The sequence below is a fragment of the Coregonus clupeaformis genome, chromosome 8 (assembly GCF_020615455.1).
Source record: "Coregonus clupeaformis isolate EN_2021a chromosome 8, ASM2061545v1, whole genome shotgun sequence".
Classification (NCBI taxonomy): domain Eukaryota; kingdom Metazoa; phylum Chordata; class Actinopteri; order Salmoniformes; family Salmonidae; genus Coregonus; species Coregonus clupeaformis.
Window position 1 is genome coordinate 26289979 of NC_059199.1, and position 19090 is coordinate 26309068.

Genomic DNA, 19090 nt, shown 5'->3' on the forward strand with positions numbered 1-19090 from the left:
TAATGCCCAGATGTCTTGACCCCAAGGACGTGTGAAACCATTGCATCAGTTGGGGTCTAACAGCTGCTGGTACGTAACTCTTCCCAGGTGGTGTCTCAGGAGGAGCCGGGTCTGAGGTTAGGGCTTCTTGTATAGCAGAAAATGGAAGCGTGTGAAGAGAGCCCTGCGGGCTTGTCTGGAGTTTAACCTCTTGGCCCCTTTGATATATTCCAGATTACGATGATCTGTTAGGACGAGAAAGGGATGTTGTGCACCCTCCAGCCAGTGGCGCCACTCCTCGAGGGCCAGCTTGATGACGAGGAGTTCTGTTACCCACATCGTAATTTCTCTCAGCGGCTGATAACTTCCTGGAGAAGAAGGCACAAGGATGTGATTAGGGAGGTGTTCACACCCGCTGAGAGAGTAAGGCTCCTACTCCTACTTCAGAGACATCCACCTCCAGGGTGAAAGGAAGGGTCGGATCAGGTTGGCGAAGGACAGGAGCTGAGGTGAAGAGGTGTTTCAAGTTGTTGAAAGCAGTCAGGGCGGTATCAGTCCATTGAAGGGTCCGGGTCTTTTGGCTGGTAAGGGCAGTGAGGGAAGCGGCAGTAGAACTGAAGTTCAGAATGAACCGGCGATAGAAGTTGGAGAACCCAATGAAACGTTGGAGTTCCTTAACGGTGGTGGGTTTGGGCCAGTTACTGACGGCGGTGACTTTGTTCTCATCCATGCTGACCCCTCCAGGTGTCAGTACGAAACCAAGGAAGTTTACCGAGGTTACATGGAAAGTGCTCTTTTCAGTCTTCACATAAAGGTTATGGTCAAGAAGCCGTTGAATAACCTTTTGTCCATGCTGTATGTGTTCCTTCAGGGAGTGGGAGTAAAATCAGGATGTCATCAATGTAGACGATGAGAAAGCAGTTGATCATATCCTGGAAAACCTAGTTCATAAAGGATTGGAAGCCGGCGGGGGTGTTAGTAAGGCCGTAGGGCATGACCAGGTATTCGTAGTGCCCTCGTGCGGTGATAAAGGCCGTCTTCCATTCGTCGCCTTCATGTATACGGACAAGGTTATATGCACTTCGCAGGTCAAGTTTTGTATAGATGTTGGCGCGGCCCACTTGTTCAAGGGTCGCTGGGATCAGAGGAAGAGGGAAACGGTTATTGACCATGACATCATTCAGGGAACGGTAATCAATACATGGACGGAGACCACTGTCCTTTTTTCCAACGAAGAAGAAGCTGGATGCAGCCGGGGAAGAAGAAGGACGAATGAAACCGTTTGAGTGTTTCATCAATGTAGTTCTTCATTGCCACATTTTCCGGGATAGATATGGGGTAAACACGGCCCTTTGGTGGGGACACTCCAGGGAGTAAGTCAATAGCACAGTCCACTGTGTGATGTGGTGGCAGAGTGGAGGCCTTGATTTTGCTGAAGACATTGCTGTACTGGGCGTATTCAGATGGTATAGTGGGTGGTACTGCAGAGGCAGAGTCCTCAATAGTGATGGCTCTGCAGGGTAGGCGGAAACAACTGGTGAAGCAGGTAGAAGACCAGGACAGTAGTTCACCTTGTCGCCATGAGATGGCAGGGTCATGACGACAAAGCCAGGGTTGTCCAAGGATGAGTGGCTGTTTGGGGGATGAGAGTTCCATGAGTTGAATGGTTTCGGTATGGAAGACTCCAATCTGGAGGGTGACGCTCTGTGTCAGGTGCGTAATGAAGCCTGTGCCCAATGGCTGCCCTTCCAGGGCGTTAATTCTTAAGGGAGGGGTGACAGGTGTTAGATCAATGTCAAGCTCTTGTACTAGCTGGTGATCGATAAAATTACCTGCTGCTCTTGAATCTATCAAACCCTCTATGTACTTCGTAACCCCCGTCGCGGTTATCAACACTGGGATGGAGAATTGCTTCTGGGAGATATTTAGAAATAAGGACACGCCTACCTGCATGGCAGCGGAGGGACCCTTCTCATCTCTCCGTGGGGGGCGAACAGGGCAATGGCTGAGTAGATTATCTTTCCCTCCACAGTATAGGCAGAGCCCTTCTTGGATACGCCTTTGACGTTCGATACACGGGAGAGGAGCGTGGCCCAACTGCACAGGCTCTGGAAGACTCGGACGGGATGACAGAATCATGGAAAGAAAAGGTTTTGGGTTCCTGGGTGGCAGAATTCTTCGACGGTCGGCGATCAGGTGGTCGATGGAGATGGACATACGAATGTATTGATTTAAATCCTGAAGGTCACCTCTACAGGCCAGCTCCGCCTGAAGTTCCCTGTTGAGCCCTCTTCGGTAGATGGTAAGTAAAGCAGCCTCACTCCATCCACTCCCTGCAGCCATGGTGCGGAACTCGAGGGCATACTCGGCAGCTGAATTGCATCCTTGTTGAAGTTCTATGAGGAGGTCTCCTATAGGATGACCGGAAGGAGAGTGATCGAATACCTCTTTGAAGACGGTGTGGAAATGGTTCTCGGATCCGAGTTCTGTGCTGTTGGCAGTCCATATGGCGGTGGCACAACAAAATCCACCCTGCTCTTGTCGGTGGCGAAGTTAGTGGGGTTGTGCTCAATGTATTTGCTGCATTGCATCAGAAATCCCCGACATTTCCCAGGTGAACCGTCATACTTTCCAGGCATGGATATGAATGAAGGAGGGCTATGGGTTACGATACCTGGCATCGGAGGAGTAGGGATAGGCTGGCGGAGAAGATGGCAGATTTCTTCCATACACTTGTCTTGCTGGGTTAGGCACCGCTGTAGCTCCGCTGAATCCATTCCGTTTTGGTGAGGTATTCTGTAATGAATACTCAAGGAGAAAAAGGTGTAGATTCACGCGCAGAGCGCGGCAGGTGTTTATTTCGCCTTCGCAAAAGGCAGGAATCGTGGTCACAGGCCAATGGTCATACACAGGTAGGCAAACAGGCAGGAGAATCAAAAACTAGGACTGAAGGCTATAACTGGTTGTCACAAACGAGCTAGGAAAAGTCTTAGTAGAGTCAAAACAAACAATACCTCACAAGGCACAAACAGAAAGAACTGAACTAAATAAGGAGCTAATGAGACCAGGTGAGTAACAAACACAGGTGAAATCAATGAACAAAAATGAAAGACAGGGCTACGTTCAAAAACACAAAGAAACAGGGCCGCGTTCAAGAACACAAGGTTGGCTAAGAAAATAAATACAGAACCTTACAGTCGTGATGACATTTCATGCCGAATAAGGTTTGTTTCTCTCTCACAGACACGAGGCATTAAGCCGTTGATTCACGGTATGCGACTTCTCTATCCTCTTCTCTCCAGAACATGTGGGTGACCTTAATAATTTATGAAAGGAGTAGAAATGGGAAATACTGTACGCACCAGTGCAGATTGTGCAGGAGAAACTGGTGTTCTACATCAAAGCCTGAACCATGCAAGTCAGTCTCATGCAGTTGTCTGTTACAAAACTGAACCTTTACCCTGAGAATATGTGGCTGCCTGCGAAGCAGAGTGATTAACTATTAAAAGGTGCGAGAAGAGACATCTTGTATGGAGAACACACATCATAATGCCACTTTTTAATTATGTTGCCAATGGCTGTTTATGTGCTACTAATTACTGGCGAAGAATAATAATCTTTCCTCCTATTCGACTCTATAATGCCGACGGCGTACTCTTACTCTCCATTCATCCTCCTGCTGCGTGACTACTTGGCTCTCCCTCTCCCTACACCGGTGTCATTGCAGTCTAATTCATGCCGCCTACCTGTCCCACTCTGTGTTTTTCCACACGCTGACTAATACTCCCAAGCCATAGCATTGGGGAGGGGTTAGGGCGTTCTGAAGGTCTGCCAAAATAATCCCTCAGACAAAACCCACAAAGGCGGCTTGAGTCATTTAACACGAATAGAGCCCAGAGAAAGGGCTGTTTGCATTTGGTTATCCCCAAGCTCGAAAAGGTTCATCTGCAACACCAAATTGGTGCATGTATCTCTGTTTGTATAGGAACTCATTGTGGTTTAGTTAGAGGGATCCGACACTACTGGCAGCTATTCAAGCCCTCATGCCTATTTGCTTATCCTCATTCACAGCAGAATTAGCTTTTACCTGAGCCATTTGTCAAGCTAGGTGTGACATGGTATTTTCATTGAGTCTGCCATTGCTAGTGCAGCTCTGTATGGTAAATGTTAGGGGCTGTACATGTTTGAGAGGCCAGGCTGGGCCTCCCTGGTAAGGCTTCACCACCATTTGCATGTCTGTGACACGAACCTCACAACATTTCCATGTCTGCAGATCTGATTAGAGACGCTAGGTCATTGGTTTGTGTGGCTGGAATGGAAATAAAATGCAAATTCCACAGAGTGAGATGTGCACCGCCAAAGGATTTGTACTGTCAAACTATGATGTCATTATTAGGGGGATAAAATCACATCATGAAAAATGAGACCGTTAGTAGAAACTCTCGGCTGGTAATTTTCCCAGAGTCTTACTCCAACATGCAAATCCTGGTACGTTTCCCAGCGTGTAAATCCAAAAAGGTTTTCCACTTGAACAATATTGTAACTTGAAGTGAGACTCCCATTTTTTGGGGGGGAGGGGGGGTAGATCAGCTTTAATATTGCAGATAGATTTGAACTTCCATCAATGTAATTGTCTGCATCACTTCTAATCCCTCATATGTTTTTTTTTCTTCTCACATATATATATATATATATATAGTGAGGGAAAAAAGTATTTGATCCCCTGCTGATTTTGTACGTTTGCCCACTGACAAAGACATGATCAGTCTATAATTTTAATGATAGGTTTATTTGAACAGTGAGAGACAGAATAACAACAAAAAAATCCAGAAAAACGCATGTCAAAAATGTTATAAATTGATTTAATTTTAATGAGGGAAATAAGTATTTGACCCCCTCTCAATCAGAAAGATTTCTGGCTCCCAGGTGTCTTTTATACAGGTAACGAGCTGAGATTAGGAGCACACTCTTAAAGGGAGTGCTCCTAATCTCAGTTTGTTACCTGTATAAAAGACATCTGTCCACAGAAGCAATCAATCAATCAGATTCCAAACTCTCCACCATGGCCAAGACCAAAGATTGTAGACCTACACAAGGCTGGAATGGGCTACAAGACCATCGCCAAGCAACTTGGTGACAAGGTGACAACAGTTGGTGCGATTATTCGCTAATGGAAGAAACACAAAAGAACTGTCAATCTCCCTCGGCCTGGGGCTCCATGCAAGATCTGACCTCGTGGAGTTGTAATGATCATAAGAACGGTGAGGAATCAGCCCAGAACTACACGGGAGGATCTTGTCAATGGTCTCAAGGCAGCTGGGACCATAGTCACCAAGAAAACAATTGGTAACACACTACGCCGTGAAGGACTGAAATCCTGCAGCGCCCGCAAGGTCCCCCTGCTCAAGAAAGCACATATACAGGCCCGTCTGAAGTTTGCCAATGAACATCTGAATGATTCAGAGGAGAATTGGGTGAAAGTGTTGTGGTCAGATGAGACCAAAATCGAGCTCTTTGCCATCAACTCAACTCGCCGTGTTTGGAGGAGGAGGAATGCTGCCTATGACATCAAGAACACCATCCCCACCGTCAAACATGGAGGTGGAAACATTATGCTTTGGGGGTGTTTTTCTGCTAAGGGGACAGGACAACTTCACCGCATCAAAGGGACGATGGACAGGGCCATGTACCGTCAAATCTTGGGTGAGAACCTCCTTCCCTCAACCAGGGCATTGAAAATGGGTTGTGGATGGGTATTCCAGCATGACAATAACCCAGAACACAAGGCCAAGGCAACAAAGGAGAGGCTCAAGAAGAAGCACATTAAGGTCCTGGAGTGGCCTAGCCAGTCTCCAGACCTTAATCCCATAGAAAATCTGTGGAGGGAGCTGAAGGTTCGAGTTGCCAAACGTCAGCCTCTAAACCTTAATGACTTGGAGAAGATCTGCAAAGAGGAGTGGGACAAAATCCCTCCTGAGATGTGTGCAAACCTGGTGGCTAACTACAAGAAACGTCTGACCTCTGTCATTGCCAACAAGGGTTTTGCCACCAAGTACTAAGTCATGTTTTGCAGAGGGGTCAAATACTTATTTCCCTCATTAAAATGGAAATCAATTCATAACATTTTTGACATGCGTTTTTCTGGATTTTTCTGTTGTTATTCTGTCTCTCACTGTTCAAATAAACCTACCATTAAAATTATAGACTGATGTCTTTGTCAGTGGGCAAACGTACAAAATCAGCAGGGGATCAAATACTTTTTTCCCTCACTGTGTATATATATATATATATATATATATATATATATATATTCCCTCCAGAGGGTGGTCCTCTGTAGCTCAATTGGTAGAGCATGGCGCTTGTAACACCAGGGTGGTGGGTTCCATCCCTGGGACCACCCATACGTAAACATGTATGCGCACATGACTGTAAGTCTGCTAAATGGCATATTATTATTATTATTATTATTATATATATATATATATATATATATATATATATATATATATATATATATATATACGCACACATACATATATACATATAAATACATATATATATATATATATATATATATATATATATATATATATATATATATATATATATATATATATATATATATCCTTTAAAAAAAAAATCCCTTTATTACTTTCCAACCCCACCACCCCTTCCCTAATTGGAGTAAACTAGTGATCAACAACGTTTAGGCCTCTACTTCCAGCTTTTATATTTTATGGACAGAGTCAATTTTACAATAATTCTATTTAGTTTGTTTTTACTTCCTCTACCCTCAACCTCTCCGATCATTTTCATGATGTCCATCCGTTTTGCTCCTATATGCCATATCTTTTTAACTGTGCTCTTTCACAAAAGCTCTCAACCTATATACTTATTATGGACACAGTATGCTTTACATTAGTTATCTTGTTATTAGTTGTTGTTAGTTGTTATTAGTCCCATCTCCCATTTTTAACAATTTCCAGAAACTCTGTTCCCGTTATTTTCTGCAGGCTGTTTTGTCCTAAAACAGAGTCTCATTTTGAGTGGGGAGCTCTGCTCTCTGTTTCGATGTCATTAGGCTTTCTGTGTTTATCATAACATAGACGGCTGGTATGGCTCAAACCACAGCCTAGAATATAACCCTATAATAAGCTGAAACCACGCGGAGTGCTGGGACAGCCATGCCATGTCCCTGAGAGGATGGCTAGTCTAGGCAGATGATTATCTCTCATTGCGTATGAACATAGAGACAAGCCACTCACTCTCACAGACTCCCGGACAGCCACATGCGAACGAACAGCCTTTCTCTAGTACGCAAAATGCAGGGGATCCATCAGCTTCTTCAAACGAAGCCCCTTCGTTAGAAATGCAGGAGCAATTACCCTGGCTAGCTCTGAGTGAGTGAACACCGCGCCACGCCAACACTCTGGGAACCATACCGCACTTTCCGTCCTGAAGCCGGCTGCCAGTGCAGAGGCAGACCAGACACAGCAGACAGAAAGCCGGGTCTACAGTTACAGTAGAAGAACACACCCTTTCACTAACATCCTGTCAGTCTTTTCCAGAAGTAACTAAGACCCTCAACCCCATAGCTGCTGCCTAACCTCGCTCAGAGAGGCAAGTGCATGCTAACAGAGAGCGCCACTCACAGCAGGCTTTCTCAATAAACATTCTGCCTGCTCTGTCCTGTCTTTCCAGAATGGGGCGAAGTGAGATGGTATCTTGTACCCTCGGAATTGCAGTTACGCAGTTCAGAATACAAGGCTCTTGGTTTGCCTGCCCTGCAGCTAGTCCTATTCATGTCCTACTTCTCTGATGTTAATATCCGTAAGTGAATGTAAAAATGGGCATTTACAGGAGGTGCCTCTACCGCCACACCTGCCATCCTGCACTGTAGTCAGCGGGGGCTCCAGGACAGAGGGAGTTAGACAGAAAAAGAGGGTGGAGAGATGGAGAAAGAAATGGGAGTGAACTTGAAAGGCAAAAAAAGAGAGGGAGGTACAGCAACAAAAGCCATGTGTATGAGCCACAGCATCAAATACAAAAAATAGAGCGTGCACTTGCAGAAAAGCAAGACCGGGAAACAAAGGAATCCGCAGTAGGGCTCCACTGGGCATCCCTGAGCCCACTCCACTCCACTGTAGTGCTGCAGGACTCTGCTATACTCCAGCCCCTGGCCCCCATGCAGAAGCAGCAGCAGCCTAGCTTCCTTCTGTAGTGCAGAGCAGAGCTGCCTGTGAATCCAGATGGCCGGGGACAGAGAACACAGTGACGAGGGCTCCCTGAGGTCACACTGACACCACCGCCAGCAGCACTCACTCATAGCCACTCACTCACAGACTCATAACCAGGGAGCATCTGTGGTCATAAGCCATTCAGGGTATGCAGGTTACACTATGCCTACATTCATTGTGCTACAGTTACATTTGATAGTAAATCCCAGTCCCTAAATCCCATCTGATCGTTATAGCTCTGCGGGTTGAACTAGAGAAGACCGGAACAGCGGAAATGGAAGATTCCATCAAATTTTCCCTGTTTCTTTAATTCTCGTCGATAGAATTAATATTGAACGTTGAAAGGCAGAACACACTCTCACAAAGCAGCCGTAATGAGATGTGGACCTGAGTGTGTAAGGGGCAGGGGCCTACTTTATAAATGTTGAGTACATTTCAAACAAAATATAGAGATTTATAAACTTGGGACACGCCATACGCATGTTTCTCATAATAAACCAGACCTGACGTAAAACTGTGGCGAGTGAACAAGCATTATAACTCCGCCTGAATAACGCCCATCATTCACCTTTTATGGTGACAATAACACCCTTATTTGCTGTATACTTTGGAAGTATTGGAATTAGGCCAAGACAGTAGGCTATCTAAAGGAAATAGCAACTGCGAACTTGATCAAATATCTTTGGAGGTGTTGGCAGAATGTTTTCTTGTGGCTTGCTGTATCTGACCGTTTCTGAAAGACAAAAACAATTGCAAATTGCTGTTGACCTGTAAACAGATCGTTTGAATTCAATAATGTTTTGCATGTACTTTTTCTTGAACCTAAATATGCTGCACTGCCCACGAATTCTGTAACATTGTCTACTCTGAGTAAAATGTAAAGTAAAGTAGGCCTACTTACAATGCAAAAGATGAACTGTCTGTTTATCTGTTCAATTCTACTGTATGTTATAAACTGTGCATAGCGCATAGAGCAAAACCTTGAAATTATAATAGCGTATCTAATAGGCCCAATTAAACGAGAGTTGTGCATGGTTGTTGTATGGCCAGAAAAGGTAAAGAATTTATTCTGCAACGGTTATGATATATGTATTATATTTATGAATTAAATATTGTCTATTCGAGAAATGTGACATTACAGTATTCAGACATAGCCTACAAAACGTCAATGGAAAAGGTGAACCGTCTCTGTTCTACCGTTAAACTATGAGCGTCGGATCGGATCTCATAGAGCAAAATACTTGAAATAGCTTATTTGTGAAGTGGGTCCAATTAAATGAGAGATGGGACCAATGGTAGCCTATCCTAACTTAATTGTTGTAGGCCTATAGTCTATTTCGGGCTATCACAGTCAGACAAGGTGAGGAATTTATTTTCTGCAATGATCATGTAAATGAAATAGCCTAAATAATAGGAAATATTCCTATTTCTAATTATTTTAGAATGCAAAGATAAAATAAATAGATTTTCGCTCTTCTCACTAATGGCAAATGATTGCATCTTGTTATTATATTTAGGTAGGCTACCAGTGTTTTGTTGTGAATAAGAGTATCATCATACATTCCCCATTTGCACATGGCTACTAAGCTACTTTTGCCGTCTTGAAATGCAATACTTCAACCACTAGAAACTGTGCGTACGTATGGTGTAAGGTTTGCGGGTGGATAAACACATTCTCATGTCAAGTTAAGTTTGATAAATGCCAACTTTTGCATGAAAACTGGCGCATACATGTTTTGGGTCATATTTTGTGCATACGCAACGTTTATAAATGAGGCCCCAGGCCTCTGTAGCTCACTCAGTGCTTATGAGGAGGCAGTGGCGGCGGCACCGGGTACAGCGTAAAGTAATGTATGTGTGTAGATAGGGGCCGAGTTGTCAGTTGATAAATGAGAAGGAGGCCAGAGTGCCCCAGCGCTGTGTTATGTACAGCACACAGGTAGACAAATGAAGCCATCCACTCCACTGAGTGACAGCTACACGTAGAGGGATTGTATGGCAAGATAACAGGCGTAGGTAGATAAAAACCAGAGGTGTGGGCGTGGGTTGATTAATGATCAAAAAGCCACTGGATTGTGGTGGTGATCCGGGGGAGGGAAAACAAGGTAGAATGGGAGCTAGCTGAGAAGCTGCTGCCAACCTTTACAGTATACTGACTAAATGAGCTTAATGCAAGGATTTCAACAGCACTGCCTCTGCATGTGGTTTCGTTCAATCACTCTTGAAGCATGTATTAGCAATTGTGTCTAGAAATGACTCATTGTGTTCTATGATGCTGTCTGTGTTATATGAATACGTTGAGTCACATGAATAATACGCCTTTAGCTCAAGAACAGTAAATATAATATCAAATAAAATCCAGTGGTGTAAAGTACTTAAGTAGTTTTTTTGGGTATCTGTACTTTACTTTACTATTTATGTTTTTGACTACTTTTACTTTTACTTCACTACATTCCTAAAGAAAATAATGTACTTTTTACTCCATACATTTTCCCTGACACCCAAAAGTACTTGTTACAATTTGAATGCTTAGCAGGACTGGAAAATGGTCCAATGCACGCACTTATCAAGAGAACATCCCTGGTCATCCCTACTGCTTCTGATCTGGCGGACTCACTAAGCACAAATGCTTTGTTTGTAAATGATGTCTGAGTGTTGGAGTGTGCCCTTGGCTATCCGTACATTTTAAAATGGTGCCGTCTGGTTTGCTTAATATAAGGGATTTGAAATTATTTATACTTTTACTTTTGATACTTAAGTATATTTTAGCAATTACATTTAATTTTGGTCCTTAAGTATATTTAAAACCAAATACTTTTTTTACTTTTACTCAAGTAGTATTTTACTGGGTGTCTTTCACGAGTCATGTTATATTAAGGTATCTTTACTTTTACTCAAGTATGACAATTGGGTACTTTTTCCACCACTGATCAAATCAAACTTTATTTGTCGCATGTGCCGAATACAACAGGTGTAGACCTTACAGTGAAATGCTTACAAGCCCTTAACCAACAATGCCATTTTAAGAAAAATAAGTGTCAAGTAAACAATAGATAAGTAAAAAATAAAAGCAGTAAAATAACAGTACAAAGAACAGTAGCGAGGCTATATACAGGGAGTACCAGTACAGAGTCAATGTGCGGGGGAACCGGTTAGTCGAGGTAATTGAGGTAGTATGTACATGTAGGTATAGTGACTATGCATAGATAATAAACAGAGAGTAGCAGCAGCGTAAAAGAGGGGGTGGGGGGTGGGGAGACAATGCAAACAGTCCGGGTAGCCATTTAATTAGCTGTTCAGGAGTCTTATGGCTTGGGGGTAGAAGCTGTTAAGAAGCCTTTTGGACCTAGACTTGGCGCTCCGGTACCGCTTGCCATACAGTAGCAGAGAGAACAGTCTATGACTAGGGTGGCTGGAGTCTTTGACAATTTTTAGGTCCTTCCTCTGACACCGCCTGGTATAGAGGTCCTGGATGGCAGGAAGCTCCAGTGATGTACTGGGCTGTACGCACTACCCTCTGTAGTGCCTTGCGGTCGGAGGCTGAGCAGTTGCCATACCAGGCAGTGATGCAACCAGTCAGGATGCTCTTGATGGTGCAGCTGTAAAACTTTTGGAGGATCTGATACATGCCAAGTCTCCTGGGGGGGAATAGGCTTTGTCTTGCCCTCTTCACGACTGTCTTGGTGTGTTTGGACCATGATAGTTTGTTGTTGATGTGGACACCAAGGAACTTGAAGCTCTCAACCTGCTCCACTACAGCCCTGTCGATGAGAATGGGGGCATGCTCTGTCCTTCTTTTCCTGTAGTCCACAATCATCTCCTTTGTCTTGATCACGTTGAGGGACAGGTTGTTATCCTGGCACCATACGGTCAGGTCTCTGACCTCCTCCCTATAGGCTGTCTCATCGTTGTTGGTGATCAGGCCTACCACTGTTGTGTTGTCGGCAAACGTAATGATGGTGTTGGAGTCGTGCCTGGCCATGCAGTCATGGGTGAACAGGGAGTACAGGAGGGGACTGAGCACGCACCCCTGAGGGGCCCCCGTGTTGTGGATCAGCGTGGCAGATGTGATAATGAGCTTTGAGGGCACTATGGTGTTGAACGCTGAGCTGTAGTCAATGAATAGCATTCTCACGTACGTGTTCCTTTTGTTCAGGTGGGAAAGGGCAGTGTGGAGTGCAATAGAGATTGCATCATCTGTGGATCTGTTGGGGCGGTATGCAAATTGGAGTGGGTCTAGGGTTTCTGGGATAATGGTGTTGATGTGAGCCATGCCTTTCAAAGCACTTCATGGCTACAGACGTGAGTGCTACGGGTCTGTAGTCATTTAGGCAGGTTACCTTAGTGTTCATGGGCACAGGGACTATGGTGGTCTGCTTGAAACATGTTGGTATTACAGACTCAGTCAGGGACAGGTTGAAAATGTCAGTGAAGACACTTGCCAGTTGGTCAGCGCATGCTCGGAGTACACATCCTGATAATCCGTCTGAATGTTGACCTGTTTAAAGGTCTTACTCACATCGGCTACGGAGAGCGTGATCACACAGTCATCCGGAACAGCTGATGCTCTCATACATGCTTCAGTGTTGCTTGCCTCGAAGCGAGCATAGATTTAGTTTTGTCTGGTAGGCTCGTGTCACTGGGCAGCTCGCAGCTGTGCTTCCCTTTGTAGTCTGTAATAGTTTGCATGCCCTGCCACATCCGACGAGCGTCAGAGCCGGTGTAGCACGATTCAATCTTAGTCCTGTATTGATGCTTTGCGTATTTGATGGTTCGTTGGAGGGATTTCTTATAAGCGTCCGGGTTAGAGTCCCGCTCCTTAAAAGCGACAGCTCTACCCTTTAGCTCAGTGCGGATGTTGCCTGTAATCCATGGCTTCTGGTTGGGGTATGTACGTACGTTCACTGTGGGGACGACATCATCGATGCACTTATTGATGAAGCCAGTGACTGATGTGGTGTACTCCTCAATGCCATCAGAAGAATCCCGGAACATATTCCAGTCTGTGCTAGTAAAACAGTCCTGTAGCTTAGCATCTGCTTCATCTGACCACTTCTTTATTGACCGAGTCACTGGTGGTTCCTGCTTTAGTTTTTGCTTGTAAGCAGGAATCAGGAGGATAGAGTTATGGTCAGATTTGCCAAATGGAGGGCGAGGGAGAGCTTTGTATGCGTCTCTGTGTGTGGAGTAAAGGTGGTCTAGAGTTTTTTTTTTCTCCTCTGGTTGCACATTTAACATGCTGGTAGAAATGAGGTAAAACGGATGTAAGTTTCCCTGCATTAAACTCCCCGGCCACTAGGAGCGCTGCCTCTGGATGAGTGTTTTCCTGTTTGCTTATGGCCTTATACAGCTCATTGAGTGTGTTCTTAGTGCCAGCATCGGGTTGTGGTGGTAAATAGACAGCTACGAAAAATATAGATGAAAACTCTCTTGGTAAATAGTGTGGTCTACAGCTTATCATGAGATACTCTACCTCAGGCGAGCAAAACCTTAAGACTTCCTTAATATTAGATTTTGTGCACCAGCTGTTGTTTACAAATATACACAGACTGCCACCCCTTGTCTTACCGGAGGCCGCTGTTCTATCTTGCCGATGCAGCGTAAACCCCGCCAGCTGTATGTTATCCTTGTTGTCGTTCAGCCACGACTCGGTGAAACATAAGATATTACAGTTTTTAATATCCTGTTGGTAGGATATTCGTGATCGTAGCTTGTCAATTTTGTTATCCAATGATTGTACGTTGGCTAATAGGACTGATGGAAGAGGCAGATTACCCACTCGCCGTCGGATCCTTACAAGGCACCCGATATCTCCGTCTCTTTCTCCTGCGAATGACAGGGATTTGGGCCTTGTCGGGTGTCTGAAGTAAGTCCTTTGCGTCCGACTTGTTGAAGAAAAATCTTCGTCCAGTATGAGGTGAGTAATCGCTGTCCTGATATCGTAAGAGACGGTGGCAGAAACATTGTGTACAAAATAAGTTACAAATAATGCGAAAAAACACACATAATAGCACAATTGGTTAGGATCCCATAAAACGGCAGCCATCTGAAAGAATCCTCTTCTAGCTGGAGCGCTTTGTGCTGCCCTCATAGAGATTTGCATCAGCAGATGACTAGCTATGTTTCTAGCCTAGTTTAACTGCATGTCCACCATTAAAACCCAATATAACAAAAAAATATATAACTTGTGCTTTGCTCTGCCTTTGATTAGGCTACACTGAAAGGTTACAACCAGAATGGGGATATAGCGGTGGCCAGCCAGCGGCTGTTAGCCAGGCTTGAAAGCAGCAGGATTTAGATGGGTCCGTTGTTATTTCTGCAGCACAATGGCTCACCCCGTGTAATGTAACCAAACCCTTTTCCTTGCTTTTCACCCGCCCCTCCCTCCCACCAGCCCCCATCTCCTACCCCCACTCTCCCGCTTTAAGGAATTAGAGAAAGTATAAATGGATCCCAAGGTTCCAGGCAGAAACAGGCATAAAGCCACTCAATGGGCTCCATTGACTGGTGTTTACTTAAGACCCAGGATATTAGCCTTTGTTAAATCTATCTCTGTGTCTGCCCCTCAGCTTCTCTCTGTATGCTCTACTAGTGTGACTGTGACACAGACGGTGTGTGTGTGTCTGCCTGATTTCTTGATAGGAAGGGTATAATGACTAGGACTATGAGTGGTGACATTGTAGTACAGTGGACTCCGGTGACTACTGTAGGCTGTACTGTAGAAGATGAGTTCCTCTGCATAAGCGAGGCAATTCATTGAAAAGGAGATGCATTCAAAAGGGGCAAAAAAATATACATGCAAAGAAATCTATTGTGACATAAACTTGATCTTCCGCAACTTGTACTTTGGAAATTCTGTAGTCGTAAACCAAAATAGCTGTCAATTCAAGTTTATAAGGATAATCATGACATGCCAAGGCATACATAATGTTGCCAACAGACATAGTGTTTGGATGAAATGCACACATTCCCCATAATAACTATAATTAAATTACATAATTGATATGTGAGGCGTAATTGTTTACTGTTATTTCCTCATTTGTAAAACATATATAATTCACTTATGATTAAAATCAAACAAATACTCAAATCAAATATAGAATACTAGTGAAATCCTAGTCACCATGTTCAATAAAGTATCATATCTGAGAGATTCAGCGTTGGTTACGTTCGTTCGTTCACGGAGCAGCATGGGTATAGAAACAGGTCTTTAAATTATTATTTATCAAAGCACTGACCTGCAGGCTCCCTTCACCTTCGTACCTTATAAAACAAGCCATAAAAATGCTCTTTCAGGAATCAATAATTCTGTTCAAGAGAAGCACATGCTACGCTCCACTGCAGTAATCAATAGAGGGCCAAATGCTATTGTTTCATCTCATTTCTGAGTTTTACATGCCAATCCTCGCCGTCGACTGGCATGTGCTCGTCGAACGGCGGCGGGTCCAGCGAATTATATGTGGCTATATGAGACATTTGAAATTGAAAACGCCTTTGACAATGAAATTCTTTCATACCAAGAAGACTCATAATATACTTTTTCATCCTAATAGAACCCAGATGTTCTGTAGATTATACATACAGTGAGGGAAAAAAGTATTTGATCCCCTGCTGATTTTGTACGCTTGCCCACTGACAAAGAAATTATCAGTCTATAATTTTAATGGTAGGTTGCCAAGGCCCTCTCTGGGACCCTGCCAAGGCCCTCTCCTATAATCTACTGATCAATGATCATTAATTGTAGCGTCGGAGGGTTCTCTCTGCACTCTCAGTCACAGAGAGAACCCTCTGCTCTCACATCACTGGCCCTGGTCAGAGGCCCATACATACATATGCCATACATACCAGTTATTGGCACAAACTAGAGTAACTAGCCGGGAAAACCATTTCTCAACGACTTTAAAAGGGTGAAATGCATTGCTGTTGGGCATGTTCACCGTCGTTGGTCAGACGAGTTTGCATGACATGGATATCGCACTCAAGGATACATCAATCGCTGATGGAGGCTAGATCCGATCTGCGCTGACCTTGAGTGGGAGTCGACGATAAAGAGGGGGGGAGATATGCCTGTTGCAGTGGAGTGGGGAGGGAGGGCGGAAGGAAAGGAGGGATGAGGGGCACCCCTGATTGAGAGACCTGAGATGAGCTCCTCTGAGATATGACAGAGAAAAATAGGGAGGGAGAGGCAGAGGAAAGAGGGATAGAGAGGGGAGGGGGCAGAGTGAGAGGGAGAGGGAAGCCATATGGCAGCAGCACAAATGTATTGAACTATAAATCAGAAGAGAGACCAATGGGCTACCAGGTGGGGCCGCCGATATTCTTCTCTAGGATTCTCCAGCTAGCTACCTCAGCAGCTCTTTACAATAGGAAGGGAAGATGACAAAAGACGTTCCATGGCTTTATCTGCATTAGTTTATCCTTTTGATGACGGAGGACTTTAAGTCTGCCCGACTGTCTTGCCATCTGCCACCAACCAGAGGCCAGGTTTTCACGCCAGAGGTAGTGATGCGTACAACGGCTAGAGCAAATATAGGCAGCCCTGGCGGATGCCTGTTTACTTTCAGCCTGTGGCTGGTCACCATGTCGGTTATAAGGATGAAGGCATGGCTGAGCCAGGATAGGAGATACGGCTTTTACTGTGTTACTAATGGTAGCAGAGATGGGTGGGTAGTCATCTCATTGGTTGATTTATTGAATGTATTAGACAATTAAAAGTATTAGGCTGCTCCAGGCGTAGACAACATTACATACATAAACAATTATTGAGGATAGAAACACAATAAAGCCTGGAGGCTTATTTCCATTGTGGTTCTCATTGTGTTTCTGACTCATGCCACGCCACCCTCATTTGATATTTCACCCAATATTCATTCTCCGTTTCTTAATATAGCAGACTAAGAAACATGACAAAGCCAGTGCGATTAACAGTTTGCCAACCTAACAATCGCAACATAGGAGTAACCCATCACACTACAATCCAGTTAGCCTTAATTAATCAATCTTCCGGACAGCTCCACTGGCCGTACCGAGACTGGACAAACAAGCGTTGATGCCTCACCAAGTGACAGACATGAAAACCCCAGAAAGCCACTTGCCATCTGAAACCATCACGGCTAAGGCCAGCCATCCTTCACACCCCATCCCCACTCAGCGGCTTGACAGGAGGAGCAAAGGAGGGGTAGGAGGAGAGGAGGAGGATGGAGGAGGGGGTTGGGGTAGGGGTGTGGGACGGTGGGGGTGAGGTTAAAGGTACTGAAGTGATGAGCCATGGGTGTCCTACCTTGGTCTGGAGATAGTGGGGGTAGTAGTATGTGTACTGAGGGTACATTGGTTGCTGTTCCAATCGCTTGCCCATGTAGCTGGAATCCTTAGCGCCGTGGCAAGGAATGGAGACGGCGGACGAGCGTTAATAGTACTGGGGCTTGGCTCTCTGACTGTAGGTCCCTTATTTTTCCCGTCCACACTGGTGTGTTGTATTACTGCTGGTCCTCCGGAGAGCAGGCAGGATTCGTCTGATGGAGAGTGGCTGGGAGAGGGGTTGCCTCTGTGAGGATAGTTCCTGCCCGACAACGCCTTTTAGTTAAATCTCCTGGAGAAGAGCTCGGCAGATGCTCATTCCGTCTCTCAAAAATATTCCCCACAAGTCTTAAAAACGGACGCTGCTGCGTGTCCTGTCTGCGTGTCCTGTCTGTCCCTCACTGGCTGGTGTCGGATAGTAACGCGTGAGAAGAGCGGTAGAGGAGGAAGAGGAGGAGGAAGATGAGCAGGTGGCAGTGGCTTTAGGCAGTCCTGCGAACAAATTGCTGGCACATGAGAGTGTAGTAGAGGAGAAAAGGAAAGACAAGGAAAAGGGGGGAGGATAGATAGATCACTTTTCTATTTAAGCTGTCTTTCTATAGCTTACCTCGCTCCTCGGCTTCAATCTCTCTCTCTGTATCTGCCTCTCTGTCGCTCACTCGGCTGCTCTCTCTCTCTTTCTTTCTCTCCTCTATAGTCTGATATCCCAGCTGCTCTATGTTGTACTGTCAGACACAGGATATATCCTCAGCAGCGCACTAACAGATGGACTTTGGGAAGAGTCCGAATCGGAACGCGAGAGACAGGCAGGAACAAACCAAAGAAGCAATCGCAGTGTATAATGGTTCAGCCAGAGCAGAGCAGATTACACAGAAACAATCCCAGTTCCTAATTGATACGGCACAGAGAAAAAAAGGAATCTTGACCGGTCCGCTGGTTCAGAGAAGGAGAGAAAAAAAATACTATAATGAGAAGCACAATGACCGTGTCCCAGGTGCCCAACAGACAGACAAGCCAGAGAATCTCCCGTCTGCGATCCTGCCTTTTCCTGCTCTTGTAAAATATTCTCTCTCTCTCTCTCTCTCTGTCTCTCTCTCTCTCTCTCTCTCTCTCTCTCTCTCTCTCTCTCTCTCTCTCTCTCTCTCAGGGGGCTCGTCCTGCACTGTGAGCAGGCTGCCTCCTCCTTCCACAGCCGGTAGGAGGGACTTGAGTTGGCTCCGTGTGAGGGAGCAATCCAGACGTAGATCAGGGCGCTGCAGTATTTCCACAGCCAGAGAAAGGAGCGGGGAGAGGGGGACGGCAGGCAGTATCGTGAGGAGTCTATTCCCCCTACTGGCTGCCAAAGGACCTAACGCCTGGTTTAACCTCTCCTTCATAAATGAGGGATGATTTTACTTCTGAACAAATCGGTAACCTTGAATATTACTCCATACTTTTATAAAACTATAAAACAACGATAGGTTTTGCTTATGTGTTCATTGGTAAAGTCTGAAAAGGTATGTTTCAAGCATTCACCTTTCTCTTGGAAGTAAATGACACTGTCAGTAGCGACATTATATCAATATCATGTCTAATTT

General features: G+C 44.9%; 1 protein-coding gene across 1 annotated transcript in view; it reads right to left on the reverse strand.

The window, feature by feature from the left end:
* LOC121571444 (RNA-binding motif, single-stranded-interacting protein 3-like) overlaps nucleotides 1-18702 on the reverse strand; it is a 284697-nt gene extending 265995 nt beyond the window's left edge. Inside the window, exon 1 of the mRNA XM_045221880.1 lies at nucleotides 17497-18702. Coding sequence (XP_045077815.1) covers nucleotides 17497-17571 — 75 coding nt within the window. The 5' untranslated portion in view covers nucleotides 17572-18702. The remainder of the gene's footprint in view (nucleotides 1-17496) is intronic.
* Between the last annotated feature and the right edge of the window lie 388 nt (nucleotides 18703-19090).